This window comes from Elephantulus edwardii, unplaced genomic scaffold, assembly GCF_000299155.1.
Source record: "Elephantulus edwardii isolate Elephantulus edwardi_28Jun2011 unplaced genomic scaffold, EleEdw1.0 scaffold00206, whole genome shotgun sequence".
NCBI classification, from domain to species: Eukaryota; Metazoa; Chordata; class Mammalia; order Macroscelidea; family Macroscelididae; genus Elephantulus; species Elephantulus edwardii.
Genome location: NW_006399956.1, coordinates 5,226,791 through 5,243,252, shown reverse-complemented (window position 1 = coordinate 5,243,252; position 16,462 = coordinate 5,226,791). Strand labels below are relative to the sequence as shown.

Here is a 16,462-nt window from a genome sequence, read left to right as displayed (position 1 = left end):
TACAACAGTGGCACCATATAGCATTTGTCCCTTTGTGACTGAGATACCTCACTCAGCATAATGTCCTCCAGGTTCACCCATTTTGAATAATATTGCATGAGTTCCAGTGAAACAGTTTTTATGTATTGGGATTTTGTTAAGCTCATAATGGTAGGCACAAGCTTTTAAAATTATACCTTTTTACTTCAAATATTGGATTTTATTATTGGAAGCAAATACTCTGCGTTGTTTCCTTGAAATGATATGTTCACTTTCAAGAGAATATCTACCAAGACTGGAATGTGAATAACTACCTTGAAGGCAGTTATTCATTCAAGTAAAATGGCTTTTATACATATACAAGTGACCTTTTCAGCTCAGAATACAAACAATTGCATAAGTAGTTGTCCTTCAAGACTGTTTTGTCCTTTGCTATGTAGCACAAGTGCTTTATGCAAGCTTGCCATTTTATCACAGAGACTTTCAAAAAGACATATACTTACAGTCTAGAGTTAATAAATAATTTTCACTTTTCATCAAGGTCATTCTTTTTTAAGACTTTTCCCTCCCTCCCTCTCCACCTAACTGTCAAATTACCAACTCTCTCACTTATCAACCCCTGCCTTCACTCTACCCTTAAGAGAATATAGTACTTGCTTGGTTCTGTTTGTGACCCTGTGAACACAGGTTGAAACTTTGCCTTATCCTGAGCCATCTTCACAGTCTCTGCCTTGCTCAAGCTCATTGTTGCAGACACTGTGTCAATCCATCTCCTTGAGGATCTTCCTCTCTTTCGCTGACCCTCCACTTTTCTAAGCATTATGTCTTTTTTCCATGGATGGACACCTCCAGAAAACATGCCCAAAATACGTGAGGTGAAATTTTGCTGTCCTTACCTCTATGGAACACTCTGATTGTACTTTCTCCAGGATAGATTTGTTTGTTCTTTTGACAGTTTATGGTCTCTTCTTTACTCCTTGCCAATACCACAATTCAAAGGCATCAATTCTTCTTCAGTCTTCCTTATTCATCTTCCAACTTTAAGATGCATATGAAGCACAAGAAAATACTATGCTTTGAGTTAGACATGCCGTCGTCTTTAAGCTGCCATCTTTGTACTTCAGCACTTTAGAAGAGGTCCTCAAGAATAGATTTGCCCAATGGAGCATCTCTTTTGATTTCTTGACTGTTGCCCACGGGTGTTGATTGTGGATCCAAGTAAAATTGAATTGTTGACAATGCCAATTTTTCTCCACTTACCATGATTTTGCCTATTTTTCTAGTGGCTAGAATTTTTGTGTGGTCTTGACCTTGAAGTGTAATCCATACTGAAGGCTACATTCTTTGATTTATGCTAAAGTGTCATCAGTCTTACTACTTTTGTACCATCACTACAAATATGTTGTTGTTATGTGTTGTTAAATCACCTGTGACTCATAGTGACCCTATGTACAACAGCCCTAAACCCTGTTCAGTACTGTGGCAATCTTATTGTCTCTGACATATCTATCCCTATTTTCCCAGTCCCTAAATCAATCCATCTCATCGAGGGTCTTCCTCTTGTGCTGTCTTCACTCTCCCAATCATGATGTATTTCTCCAACAAAAGGCCTGAAGCTCCTCTACAACTATTGACATTTATCACAGTTCATAGAGTTTCTGAAGGCATGTTATTTAGAAATTAGATGTCACTCCTGCTTCCAAACCTGTCATAGTATGTTATTATTGTTATGTGCCATGGAGTCGCCTGTGATGTATAGTGACCTTATGTACAGCAGTTCTGAACCCTTCCCTACCCTGATCCAGTCTCACTAATTCTGATACACCAACTCCCATTGCCTCAGTTACTGTATCAATCCAGCTCATCCGGGATCTCCCTCTCCTGCGCTATTCATCCACCCTTCCAAGCATGATGTCCTTCTCCAAGGACCTCTCTCCTGGCCACATACTCAAAGTAATTGAGACAGAGCTTCAAAGTCCTAGCCTCCAAGGAGAGACTTGGTCTCACCCACTCCAAGACAGACCAGTTTGTTTTCTTGGCAGCCCATGGTATGTTCAAGACTCTTCTCAGTCACCACAACTAGAAATTATCTATTCTTCTTCTGTCATACTTAGTCATTATCCAACTCTGAAGCATAACAAGAAATTGGGAAGACCATGGCCTGGATTAGGCACACCTTTGTATCTAGACTGACATAGTTGCCCTTCAGTGCTTTGGAGAGGTCCATGACAGCAGATTTTCCGAGTGTAATTCATCTTTTGGTTTCCTGACTGTTGGTGTTAATAGTGTTGATTGTGGATCTGAGCAAGCTGTAATTGCTAACTACCTCAATCACTTCTCCATTTATCATGGTGCTGCCAGTTGGCCCAGTGCTGAGAATCTTTGTCTTCTTGATGCTGAGCTTCAGTCCATATTGAAGACTAGTCCTTGACCTTTTGCAGCAAGTGCTTCATGTCTTCTTCAGTTTCAGCAAGCAAAATTGTGTCATCTGCATATCATAAGTTGATAATGAATCTTCCTCCAATCTTGATGTCACACTCCCCCTCATAAAGCGCTGCTTCTTGAATGATCTGTTCTGTATATAGATTGAAAAGGTATGGGGACAGCATGCATCTCTGATGCACTACTTTCCTGATTTTGAACCATGCAGTGTTCCCTTGCTCTATTCTGAGGACAGCTTTATGCCAAGTATAGGTTTCATATAAACATGATCAAGTGTTCTGAGATTCCCATTTTCCTCAAGGTTAGCCACAATTTATTGTGATCCACACAAATGCCTTTGCATAGTCAATGAAACACAGATAGACATTCTTCTGGTACTCTCTGCTTTCTGCAAAGATCCACCTGATATTGGCAATAATGTCCCTAGTGCCATGACATCTTCTAAACCTAGAACCCAGGCTGTATTTCTGGTAGTTCTCTGTCACTCTACCATTCAAGTCTTTTCTCAATGATCTTCAGCAGAATTTTGCTAGTAGTATGTTCTGTTGCTCGATAATTTCCACACTTTGGTCACCATTTTTTTTGGAATGGGAATAAATATGGATCTCTTTCAGTCAGTTGGCCAAGAAGTTGTCCTCCAGATTTCTAGGCACAACTTGGTGAGCACATCCAGGGCATATATGTCTCTTGAAATATGTCAGTTGGTATTCCATCAATAAAAGCAGCCTGCACTTCTTCCTTCATCACCATTACCTCTTGTTCAAATGCTATTTCTTGAAAATTTTCTGTGTCAGCCAATTCTTTTTGATACAGTGACTCCGTATACTCCTTCCATCTGCTTTTAATGCTTCTTGAATCATTTAATATTCTGCCCATATCATCCTTCAGCATTGCAACTCATGGCTTGAATTTATTCTTTAGTTCTTTTGCTTAAGAAATGCTGAGCAAGTTCTGCCCTTTTGATTTTCTGACTCCAACTCCTGGCACATTTCATTATAATACTTTGTCTTATCTTCCCGTGCAGACCTTTGAAATCTTCTAGTCAGCTTCTTAACTTCCTGATATCTTCCCTTTGCTTTGGCTTCTCAGTGCTCTAGTGCAATATTTAGAGTCTCTTCAATGTTAATGATATTGTTCAATAATTTCTGCACTCTGTAAGGTCACCCTTCTTTGGGATGGGAACAAGTATAGATCACTTCCAGTCATTTGGCCAGGTGGTTGTCTTCCAGATTTCTTGGTACAAGTTGGTGAGAACATCCAAGGCAGCATCTGTTGAAATATGTCATTGGTATGCTATCAATTCCTGGGACCTTGTTTTTTTGCCAATTTCTTCAGAGTTGCTTGAAGGGCAAATAAGGTTAGTAGTATTATTGTCAAACTATTATGCAGAGTTCAGGTGTTGAAAACTAACCAGAAGTCTGTGGAGTGTACTTTGTGAAGCGTAATTCTAAATGATTCCTTTCGGAACTATCAGTTTCATGAAAGCTCATTTTATTATTAATTTTTGAATAATATAGTTATATATGTATATTTAGGTGACAGGAAAGAAGCTGGAGATAGGATGATAGACTTTTGCACAATCAACAATGTATTCATTGCAAATACATTTTACAAGAAACATAATCACAGGCTATACACATGGATTTCACCTGAAGGTATGCATAGGAATCATATAGATTACATCTGTGGAAAGAACCTCTGGAGAAGCTCAATATCAGCGTGAAAACTAGGCCTGGTGCTGATTATGGAACAGATCACCAACTACTTATATGCAAGTTTAAACTGAAGCTAAGGAAAGTGAAATCAAGTCCATAGGAACCAAAATATGACCTTGAGTCTATCCCACCTGAATTTCAGAACCATCTCAGAAACAGGTCTGAGGCCTTAAACACTAATGAGCAAAGACCAGAGGAGTTGTGGGAGGATATCAAGGGTATCATCCAGGAAGAGTGCAAAAGGTCATTGCAAAGACAGAGGAGGATGAAAAGACCAAAATGGATATCAGAAGAGACTCTGAATATTGCACTAGAGCACCAAGAAGCCTAAGCAGAAGGAAGAAATCAAGACATTAAGGAGCTCAACAGGAGATTTCAAAAGGCTGAGCGACAAGACAAAGTAAAGTATTATAATGAAATGTGCAAAGAGCTGGAGTCAGAAAATCAAAGAGGCTGAAATCGCTCAGCATTTCTTAAGCTCAAGGAACTGAAGAGGAAATTCAAGCCTCGAGTTGCAATACTTATGCTTTGGGAAGAATATTGAGTGACCCTGTAAGTATTAAAAGAAGATGGAAAGAGTATACAGAGTCATTATACAAAAAGGAATTGGCAGGCACAGAAGAATTTAATGAAACAACATATGAGCAAAAGCCTGTGGTGATGAAGAAGTTCAGACTTTTGAAAGAATTGGCTAATAATAAGGCCCCAGGAATAGATGGTATACCAATTGACATATTTCAGCTAACAGATGCTGCCCTGGACATGCTCACCAAGTTGTACCAAAAAATCGGGAGAAAAACCACTTGGCCAACTGACTGGAAGAACTCTATATTTGTTCCCATTCCAAAGAAAGGTGATCCCACAGTGTGGAAATTATCGAACAATATCATTAATATCACATGCAAGCAAGATTTTGCTGAAGATTATCCAAAACCAACTGGAACAGCACATCAACAGAGAACTACCAGAAATGCAGGCTGGATTTAGACAGGGTCATGGTACAAGGGATATGGTAGCTAATGTTAGATGAATCTTGACTGAAAGCAAGGAGTACCAGAAGAATGTCTATCTTTGTTTCATTGATTATGCAAAGGCATTTGACTGTGTGGATCATAACAAACTGTGGCTGATTCTGAGAAGAATGGGAATCCCAGAACACTAGATTGTGCTAAAGTGAAACCTATACTTGAACCAGGAGGCAGTTGTCAGAACATAGCAAGGAAACACTGCATGGTTCAAAATTGGGAAAGGTGTACGCTAGGGCTGTGTCCTATCTCCATACCTTTTCAATCTTTATGCAGAACAGATTACCTGGGAGGCTGGGCTCTATGAGGAGAAATGTGGCATCAGGATTGGAGGAAGAATCATCAACAATCTGTGTTATACAGATGAAAAAGCCTTGCTTGCTAAAACTGAGGAGGACCTGAAGCACTTGCTGTGGAAGGTCCGGGACTGCAGTCTTTGGTATGAATTGAGACTCAATATCAAGAAAACAAAGATTCTCACCACTGAGCAGATTGGCAGGGTCATGATAGATGGTGTAGAGATTGAGATTGTTCACAGCTTTAGTTTGCTTGGCTCCACTCTTGGCACTAGCAGCCAGGAAATGAAAAGATGTATTGCGATGGGAAAGTCTGTGGTTAGAGACCTCTCTAAAGTGCTAAAGTGCAAGGATGTCAGTCTGGAGACTAAGGTGCACCTGATACATGCCATGGTCTTTACAATCACTTGCTATGCATTGGAGAGCTGAACGTTGACTAGGGATGATAGAAAGAGAATTGATGCCTTTGAGCTGTGGTGTTGGAGAAGAGTATTGAATATAGCATGGACTGCTAGGAATTCCTGGAGAGGGTGACGCTGGCCTGCTCCTGGAAGCAAGGATGAAGCTTCGTCTGAGATCCTTTGGACATATTGCAAGGAGGGACCAGTCCTTGGAGAGAGACGTCATGCTTGGGAGGGTGGAGGGACAGCGCAGGAGAGGAAGACCCTCAGTGAAATGGATTGATTCAGTGACTGGGGTAATAATGGGGGCAGGTGTGTTGGAGATGGTGAGGTTGGCACAGGATAGGGCAGAGTTTAGGATCGCTATGAGTCGCAGGCGACTCGGCACATAACAACATAATATAGATGCTAAGTTTTAAAGGCTATGAAAAGCAAATCAATCTGTATTTCTGTGCAACAGAATGTAGAAAGGAGAAAAGAAGAACTTGATGAACTTGAAATATTAGAAGAGTGTTATCCTGAAGCAGAAAAATTAAGACGAGAAAGTAAATCGCTTTCTAGGGTAAGATTGCTTTATATATTTGATTGATTGATTAATACTTAGGTGCCACAAGTGGGAGTATTTGGATATGCATATTCTGACAAATTTTAAATATATCTATTAAAAAATCGTGTCTGGAAAAAGAAAAAACTCTTGCTTGGAAAAGGTGAGGTTCAACAAAAGAGAGGAAGACCCCTAACAAGATAGAGTGAGACCATTACTGCAGCAGGGGCTCAGGCCTATCAGAGATGATAAGAACAGGATTTGAGTACGTTGTTTGGTCACTGTAAGTTACACTCAATTCAATGGCACCTAACAACAATGGCATAAAAAAATAAAATCTGACAAAAATATTCTTCTATAGCTTGTAACAAAGTAAGTTGCTAAAGTTTTATAGAAATCAGTTTTCCAGTGTTTATCAAGATACTTAAAATTTAGCGGGAGAAGGATGTGCAGTTTCCTCCTGTGTGATAAATGGCCTCTGAAAACCTACTGGAGTGTCAGCTATTGGTCAGCTATTACAGTTGTTGTTGTTAAGCACCGTCGAGTTGCAGGCTACTCATAGCGACCCTATGAAGGAGAGTCCTCAATGCTTGGGTGTCTTTCATCCTCTCTCCGGGTTCATAGGGTTTCCGGAGGCAAGCTATTATGGAAGTGGATGCCACTCCTCCTTCCAAGCTTGTTCTAATCAGGGAGCTCCACCCTGCTCTCTGTCTGCATTTGGTAGTACACAACAAAAACAACAGTGCACAAAAAAAACAACATCCTAAATTTTTACAAAATGTTTTGTGTTTAAGCTAATCCTAGTGTTACTCAAAACAGTTTACTTTTCGAAAGAATATAGATAGAAAAGGCCTGTAATAATATCACAAATAATATTATGGTATAATTTTCAGTGAAAAAATTATAACTGTATTATAAACTATGTTATGAGATACATAGAATATGAAATGAATGAATTTTTTTTTATCTGAATGATTAGGAGTTACAAACTATAAAGAAGAATCTAGTTATTTTCTTGATAGCTCAAAGTTACCAGTTAAAGTTATAATTTATGTTGGTCTAAATTGGGCAACAATTTATATTGGAAAAAGGATTAATGAGACTTCTTCATAAAAAAAGAGTCCTGTTGTTCTCTGATTATTGGCCAGTGTAAATCTTGAAATGCTTCTTATTTCACAGTGGAACCACTACATCCTGTGTGATGGGAGTCCTGACCCATCAGTGCCTCAAGAGATGAATACTTTCATTAGCTTGTGGGAAGAGGAAAAAAATGAGACTTTTGAGGAAGTTATTCAGAAGAGTAAACTAGTGTTACGTGTAAGTGTTATTAATCTTTTAAAATGCATTTTATTTATTTTTCACTAATTTTAATTAAAGTTTACAGAGACTTTGGATTTCCATTCATTCATTGTTGCACTTCTCTTCCTGCCCAACCTCCTGCTTTCTTTAGAGTATATTCCCTGTACCGTCCCTCCACTCTCCCAAACATGATGTCCCTCTCCAAGGACCCGTCCCTCCTTGCAACATGCCCAAAGTATGTCAGACGAAGCTTCAGAATCCTTGACTCCATGGAGCATTCCGGCTTTACCTTCTCCAGGACAAACCTGTTTGTTCTCCTAGCAGTCCATGGTATATTCAACACTCTTCTCCAACACCACAGCTCAAAGGCATCAATTCTTCTTCCATCATCCCTATTCACTGTCCAACTCTCTGATTCATAGCATGTAATTGTGAAGACTATAGCCCAGATCAGGCGCACCTTAGTCTCCAGCCTGACGTTGTTGCTCTTCAGTACTTTTAAGAGGTCCCTTACAGCTGACTTTCCCAATGAAATTTGTCTCTTGATTTCCTGGCTACTGTTACCAAGAATGTTGACTGTGGAGCCTAGTAAACGAAAACTGTTAACTATCTTAATCTCTTCACCATCCATACTAATGCCATCTATCATCATGCTGCCAATTGGCCCAGTGGTGAGAATCTTTGTTTTCTTGTTGTTGAGCTTCAGTCCATATAGGAGACTGCAGTCCTTGACCTTCTGCAGTAAATGCTTCAGGTCCTCCTCAGTTTCAGCAAGCAGGGCTGTGTCATTTGCATCTGCTGTTGATGACTCTTCCACCAATCCTGATGCCACATTCCTCCTCGTACAGCCCAGCATCTTGGATTGTCTGTTCTGTACACAGATTGAAAAGGTATGGAGACAGAATACACCCCTGACGGACCCCTTCTTGATTTTGAACCATGTAGTGTCTCTTTGCTCTGTTCTGACGATTGCCTCTTGATCCAAGTATAGGTTTTGCATTAGTACAATCAAATGTTCTGGGATTCCCATTCTTCTCAGAGTCAACCATACCTTGTTATGATCCACACAGTCAAAAGCCTTTGCATAGTCAATGAAGCACACATAGACATTTTTCTGGTATTCTCTGCTTTCTGCCAAGATCCATATAACATTAACTATAATATCCCTAGTACCATGACCTCTTCTAAATCCAGCCTGCACATCAGGCAGTTCCCTGTTGACATATTGCTCCATTCGTTTTTAGATAATTTTCAGCGGAATCTTGCTTGCCTGTGATAGAAATGATATTGTTCGATAATTTCCGCACTGTCTTGGGTCCCCTTTCTTTGAAATGGGAACAAATATCAATATTTTCCAGTCAGTTGGCCAGCTGGCTCTCCTCCAGATTTCTTGGCACAACTTAGCACATCCAGGGCAGCGTCTGTTTGTTGTAATATGTCATTTGGTATGCTGTCAACTCCTGGAGCCTTGTTTTTTGCCAGTTCCTTCAGAGTAACTTGAATTTCCTCCTTCATCACCACAGGCTCTTGCTCATATATTATTTCATGAAATTCTTCTGTGTCAGCCAATTTCTTCTGATACAGTGACAAATAATTATAGAGGTGCAAAATGTAGTACATTGAAAATACTGAATACATTATATATATTTTTGCTATGTACTGTAGTTGGAACCAACTCGTAACTGGCCCTCCAGTATGGGTTTTTAGAGGCAGTAAATCATATAGGAGGAGACTTACCGTCTTTTTTTCTTCAGAGCATCTGCTGGATTTGAATGGTGTGCCTTTGGGTTAGCAGCGTAAGTCCTTACCGCTCAGCCACAGAGACCCAGTGGCTAAGTTAAACAGCAGTAAAAACCAGTGCAGCGGATATGGGGACAGCAGGGGTGACCTCCACTAAGAAGTCCCATCAAGCATAGCAACAACAAAGGAGTTCTGGCGGCATAGTCTATAGTGTGTTGCACTGCTAAACCAAACAATATCAGTAGCATGAAACCACTTCTTAGGAGACCAAACAGCCTGCTACATTCCCATATCTTCTTTTATTAATTCTACCACCAACCATTCCTCCCAGAAGTCTCATTACTACTAATTTGCTAATCTGTTGCAGTGGCCACACAGACAATACTTATGATTACAGGATGTATAATATTATGGAAATAACAGAAACACTTTAAGATACGAATCTTCACTCAGGATAGTTTCAGGAGTGTTCTCAGGCAGACCTCTCTCTGACCTTTGATTTCTCTGACTTTTGTTCCATGGTTGGGCAAATGTTTCAGAACTCTTATAGTTCTGCCAAATCTGTGCCTCCCTTGACCCCATACTGCAAGTAGCCGAGGCTAAGGCACTCACCTCTGGCTCTGTGGAGTAGCAGATCTAGCTCAGCTCTGCCTCATCCTGGTCTCTGGTTCTTCACTGCTTTTGCTGTTGGAAGTGTTATTACTGCTGTCATCTGAGCTGCTATGTCTCAATCTTGCTCCATCTCACAGAGTAATCTCTGTTCTGAAGGACATGCGTTATTCTCTCTTCCTCATTTTTCTCCCTCCCCATGTACTTACATGTGTGTGTAATTTTAGTGAAAGTTTACAGAAAGAATGGGTTTTAATGAATTTATGGATAAACATTTTACTGCCTCCCCTCCCCCAAAACCAATTCACTTTATAATGCATGTCTTGTTCCAGATTGTTAATTATTTTAATTCATATATATAATATATATATAGTGAAATGATGACAGTTATAGAAAGGCATTAGGTCTTTTTTTGTTCATAGAGTCACTATGAGTCATGTTCAACTTGACAGCAATCAACAAAATAATGACATATATATAAAATATATATATGCATATATATATATAACATATATATATATAAAATAATTTACTAACATCTCCATGTTAATGCTCTGCACACCTTATTTGTACATTCCTACACCAAAAATTTCAACTTACCTTATAAGCAAATTAGCCAATCCCTTTGGTGGACAGTAGACACCTCAAATTTATATATTCCTACCTGGCCTCAGTGGTGGAAGTCAAAACCAAAGGCTAGAAAAGCTACATTGAATAATCCACTATAGAATAAGCTGTAAAATGCAGCCAAAAAAGAAAAAGGTGAGTCAAAAGTTCTTTCCATTTAACAAATGACAAAGCTGAGGTGGGTGGGGGCTGTTGAATAGTTGACCAAGATTACAATCCAGCCTCTTTACTTGAGTCCATACCAGTTTACATAACTACGTTGCTTCTCATAATTTAGGAATTCACTGTGTATTGCCTGTATTTGTGCTCAAAACTAAATTCTGCCACTTACTGTTTCTTGGTTATGCTGCACTTCAGTTTTTATTTACAAAATAAGCCAAATTTACTTTATAGAATTTGGAAGCAGGAGTGGTATCCACTTCCTAAACAACATGCCTCTGGAAACTATCAACTTTGATAAATGATGATAGTTACAGAAAGGCTTTAGGCCTTTTGTGCATAGAGTAGCTATGAGTCATGCTCAACTCAACAGCAATCAACAATAACAACAACCATATAGAGTGATGATAAGGGTTAAGTGAATTAAAACATATAAAGCATTTAGTAAGTAAGCATTCCATGAATATTATTGCTTCTTTTTATTTTTCCCTGTTTTTCCTTTTCTTATTCAACTTCAATCAACTCATGTTTTTGCTAAAATTTCTTAGTTTCAGGTAATGACAAAGGCATACTTTGTCAGCTTGCTAATAATGACTTACTATACATGTAATTGAAAAAAATTATAGGGATTATTGGGGAGGGAGTACTTACTGTTTCTATGTTATAAATTACAAAGTACAGAAAAATTTTTCTCTCTTTAATAAATGTAAATAATTCCAAACTCAGAAGTGATGAAACTAAAAAAGAAAAAAGTTATAGAATGGTGTTTTTCATCTCTTCTTTGACTCTTTGTCAGAGCATTAATCTAAGTATTTTTCTGCTTCTAGTTAATTGATACATTGAAATTAATGTTATTGGAAACTCCACTATATGATTTGCAAGATAAAGACATAAAACAGTACCAAGAATCAATTAAAAAGCTCCAAGAGCTCCTTAATTCTAAGTTTAATACAGCCACTGAAATACTTCTCAGAGTAAGTATATATTTTGCTTAGATGTTATTTTAGCTTTTATAAGAGTTAACCTTTAATGTACATAATAAAATAATTTAGCAAAATTTTCCTTTCTTTTGAGGAATTAAACTTATGGAAAAGAAAGCACACATAATTATGCATATTTATCTGCTGGAAATAGTTTCCTTTTTTAAATAAATAAGATATAACAGATTTAGTTAATGTTTGCCTTACATTTGCCAAAAATGTAATGTAATATACTAGGTGCATTAATTACCCTTGGTATCAGTAATCAGAAAATCAAAAGACAAATTAAATGGGGAAGTCTGTTGTCAGGGACCTCTTCAAAGTGCTAAAGAGCAATGATGCCTATATAGAGACTAAGGTGTGCCTGATCCAGGCCATAGTATTTGCAGTTACTTGCTGTGCATTGGAGAGCTGTACAATGACTAAGGATAACAAACAAAGAATTGATGCCTTTGAGTTGTGGTACTGGAGAAGAATTTTGAACATAACATGGACCACCAAGAGAACAAACAGGTCTGTCCTAGAGAAAGTGAAACCAAGTTTCTTCTTGGAGGCAAGGATTTTTAAACTCCGTCTCACATTCTTTGGGCCCATGGCCAAAAGAGACCAGTCCTTGGAGAACGACATCTTGCTTGGAAGGGTGGAGAAAGAGAACAGGAGAGGAAGACCCTGGATGAGATGATTGCTACAGTAACTAGGGTAGTGGAATTAGGTGTGTTAGAATCAATGAAGCTGGTTCAGGGTAGGGTTTAGAGCTATTGTATGTAGGGTTGCTATGAGTCGCAATGACACATAACAACAACTAGGTCCATTTATATAATTTCATCTCCAGCCTCATTTCTGTCATCAAGGTCATATTTTTGTTTTTTTTTCATATATTGTTTCATGAAATTCTTCTGTGTCTGCCAATTCCTTTCGATACAGTGACTCAGTATATTTTTTTCCATCTTCTTTTAATACTTCCTGGATCATTTAATATTCTGCCTAAAGCATCCATGATAATTATCAACTCGAGGTTTGAATTCGTTCTCCAGTTCCTTGAGCTTAAGTAATGCTGAGTGAGTTCGGCCCTTTTGATTTTCTGACTCCAGCTCCTTGCACATTTCATTGTAATATTTTACTTTGTCATCCCATGCTGCCTTTTGGAATCTTCTGTTCAGCTCTTTGGTATCTTGAAGTCTTGCTTCTGCTTTGGCTTCTCTGCACTCCAGTGCAATATTCAGAGTTTCTTCTGACATCCATTTTGGGCTTTTCTTCCTCCTCTGTCTTTGTAATGACCTTTTGCACTCTTCCTGGATGATATGCTTGATATCCTCCCACAACTCATCTGGCCTTCGCTCATTAGTGTTCAAAGCCTCAAACCTGTTCCTGAGATGGTTCTGAAATTCAGGTGGGATAGACTCACAGTCCTATTTTGGTTCCTGTGGATTCGGTTTAATTTCCCTCAGCTTCAGCTTGAACTTGCATGTGAGTAGTTGGTGCTCTCTTCTACAATCAGCTCCTGGCCTAGTTTTCACAGCTGATACTGAGCTTCTCCAGTGGTTCTTTCTGCAGATGTAATCAGTCTGATTCCTATGCATACAGATTTAAGTCCTTTAAAAGATCTGCTTCCTTGACAGTAGATAGCTGCGTTACCTATTTAAAAAAATCCTAAGAGGTCTCTTAAATGTACATTGCATGTCAGATATAAAGTATTCGGCTACTGAAACACATGATTTATCTGGGTTTTATAAACTGGAAACCTTCCCTTCTTTTTTTGTTAAATTTTTTTAAACTTTCCCTTCTAAACCTGACATGTTTAGAAACCTATTAATTTTTCTAGTGCTAAAGTCTACATTTTTATGAGGTATAAATAAATAAGTATATTGTAAACAGTGAGACACAGGTGTACATTTAAAATGAGAAGTTAATGATTTTTATTTTAAAATTAAATGAAGATAATAGGACAGTAATCTACAAATGTTAATTGGAAATACAGTAGCAGCTGTAATCCTAAGACACTTCAAGAGAAACAGTGTAGAAAAAGGAAAGAGTACTTCCTTAAGCAAATGTATTTCTATCATGTAGAGAATATTGGGGAAAAATAATTCTTTGTCATTTTGAGTAAGAACTTGGAACTGTTCTTTCTGGTTAAACTACAATGCAATGGTTTGAATACCTGTTTTATGTGGATCTTAAATTTACACAAGTTACTCTTTTAGATGGTGAAAGGAATCCAACCTTATCTACAAGACCTTTAATCTTTTATGCTCTTTCTCTTTCAGCAAGCTAGTACTTTGGCAGAGCTAGACAGTGGAAATATGGAAAAAATTATTGAAGATGAAAATGTTGCTCTATATGTGTGGGCAAACCTCAAGAAGAATCCAAGGTACTTTTATGCTTTATACTTTCCATATAGTCAATGAACTTTAGAGACATGATTGTGAGACAAGAAGGTTTGGAAAAGCCAATGTGAGGAATTCAGTTAATAGTGGTTTAAATCTAATACCAACAGTTTAGTTTAGTCAACTAATTTAGCCTTGTTTACCTTCACATTTATCATAAGTAAAATTATAATGATATTATTTAATAAGATTGTTGATCAAACCATAATATATGTAAAGTTTGTAGCAAGGTATACAAGCCTATATTCAAGAAATAGAAAGTCTCTCCCTCTTGTTACTTGTTCTTCTTTGCACCCTATTACCCAATAATGATGACAACAAAGAAATAAAATTTGGTTGCTTTATGTTTGGCTTTCTGGAACTTACACACACACAGACAAACATATCTTTGTTAACTGTTTGAGATAATTTTTACTTTTATTATTTTAAAGTTATTAAGTATTATTTCCGTTGTTTTCAATAAATCACTATGTTTCATAGGAATGACAGTAACACTGATGCATTCATGATCACTTGATAGTTACTTAAATATTTCACCCTAATTGAGTTAGTGTATCAAGAGTTCTAAAGATGAAATTACCAAAATGAAAACTAGGAGACCAAGGTTCTGATCCCATCTCTAAAAGAACAAGTTCTATTATGTAGGAAAATTCTGTTTTACTTCCATTATTTAGAAAGTAACAACATAATTTCTAAGTCCCTTATGGTTCTAATTTTAATCAAAGACAACGTATATCAATCTTTACTATTATAAAGGATAGAAGGATGAAATAAATAAATCCGCATATATTGAGGAGAATAAAAATGTAAATAGGAAAAGCCTTGAATGAGCTCCCTGATTTAAGAAGAGAAATATAGAGGGTAGCTTTTACTAAGATAAGGAATAATGGCTGCAGAGCAAGTTTTGTTTCATCTTGATGCTGATGGTGGCAGCAACTGTAAAGTCAGTGAGTTAAAGGTTGGACTGGTTGAATTTGAAGTACTTATAAGACAGCAATGTGCAGCTGTCTGAAGGCATTAAAGTAAAGCTGAACTGAGAGAGTATATTTTGAGTGTCATCAGCATTATATATAAATGATTCTTTTTGAGAATTATAGACTCTTGTAACTATCAAATAATTTACGTATGTTGGCATAGATGTGAGGGCATTTGTGGACCTTGTAAAGTCCACCCAGAGATGACTTTTCCTTTGATAAAACAGCAATTCAATGCATAGGAATAATAAAATCCAGGGAGGTCTATGGAAGGAGAGAAAAAGAGCTTTGGGTTGAGCCCTGAGTAGTAGTGACATTGAGATAATGATTAGGATAGTGTTTTCCCAAAGAGGAGACTGGAAGAGAGCTGTCAGGGATGATGAAGAGTGTAGGATCATGGATCACAGAAAAGTATTTTGAGAAAGGCAGCATTGACAACTGAATCCCACAAATGCTGCAAAGAAAGCAAGTAAGTTTGGGCTCAAAAGAGGAGTAAAATTATAATTAAGTGTATATGTTTGTAAAAGATCTCTTATTTCCTTGAATTTCAACTTTTGTGTTAAAATTAATACCAGGTACAGAAGCATCAGATTCTCTAAAACACAGATTGGATTTGAAATTCCAAGATTACTAGCAACATCTAATATTGCACTAAGACTGTTTCATACTCATTATGATCATCTTACACCACTCAGCTGTGGTCCCAAACCATTAAAAGTACAACAGCTTACTTCTTCAATAGCTGAAATTGTCAAAGAACACATTCAAACAATTATAGGAGTACCAATCACCAAAGAGGATGAAGAGGAGCCTAAATCAGAAAGAGGATCTGTCGTAGCTTCTGAAGGAAAAGTTGAGGAAGAAGATGATGCTGAAGTAAAAACGGTAGGACATATTTAAATAAATATATACGTGTATATATGTATTTCCCGCCCCCTCCCCATGCATGTGGTAAGCACTTTACAGTCCCCAAAGCAACCTCAAGATTTTTCCTAGAAACTGTCTGGAAATCATCTGAATGTCATTAACTTGGTAATTTTGAATGGCATTTTTGGTTTTCTTGCCTTCCATTAATAATCAATCAATTGTAGGTGCTCAGCACATTAAAGCTCAGTACAAGAATAAATTATTTGTATATCTATATTTGTTCCCATTCCAAAGAAAGGTGACCCAACTGAGTGTGGAAACTACAGAACAGTGTCCTTGATTTCACATGCAAGCAAGATTCTACTGAAGATCATCCAAAAACGATTAGAACAGCACATCAGCAGAGAATTGCCGGAAGTCT

The 16,462-nt window shown here is 37.7% G+C and overlaps 1 protein-coding gene across 1 annotated transcript in view; it reads left to right on the top strand.

Moving 5' to 3' along the window:
- Positions 1–16,462, top strand: part of CASC1 (cancer susceptibility candidate 1) — a 71,863-nt gene that overhangs the window by 7,207 nt on the left and 48,194 nt on the right. Inside the window, exons 3-7 of the mRNA XM_006897216.1 lie at positions 6,319–6,420; positions 7,582–7,719; positions 11,664–11,810; positions 14,081–14,184; positions 15,750–16,059. Of these exons, the coding sequence (XP_006897278.1) occupies positions 6,319–6,420; positions 7,582–7,719; positions 11,664–11,810; positions 14,081–14,184; positions 15,750–16,059 (801 nt within the window). The remainder of the gene's footprint in view (positions 1–6,318; positions 6,421–7,581; positions 7,720–11,663; positions 11,811–14,080; positions 14,185–15,749; positions 16,060–16,462) is intronic.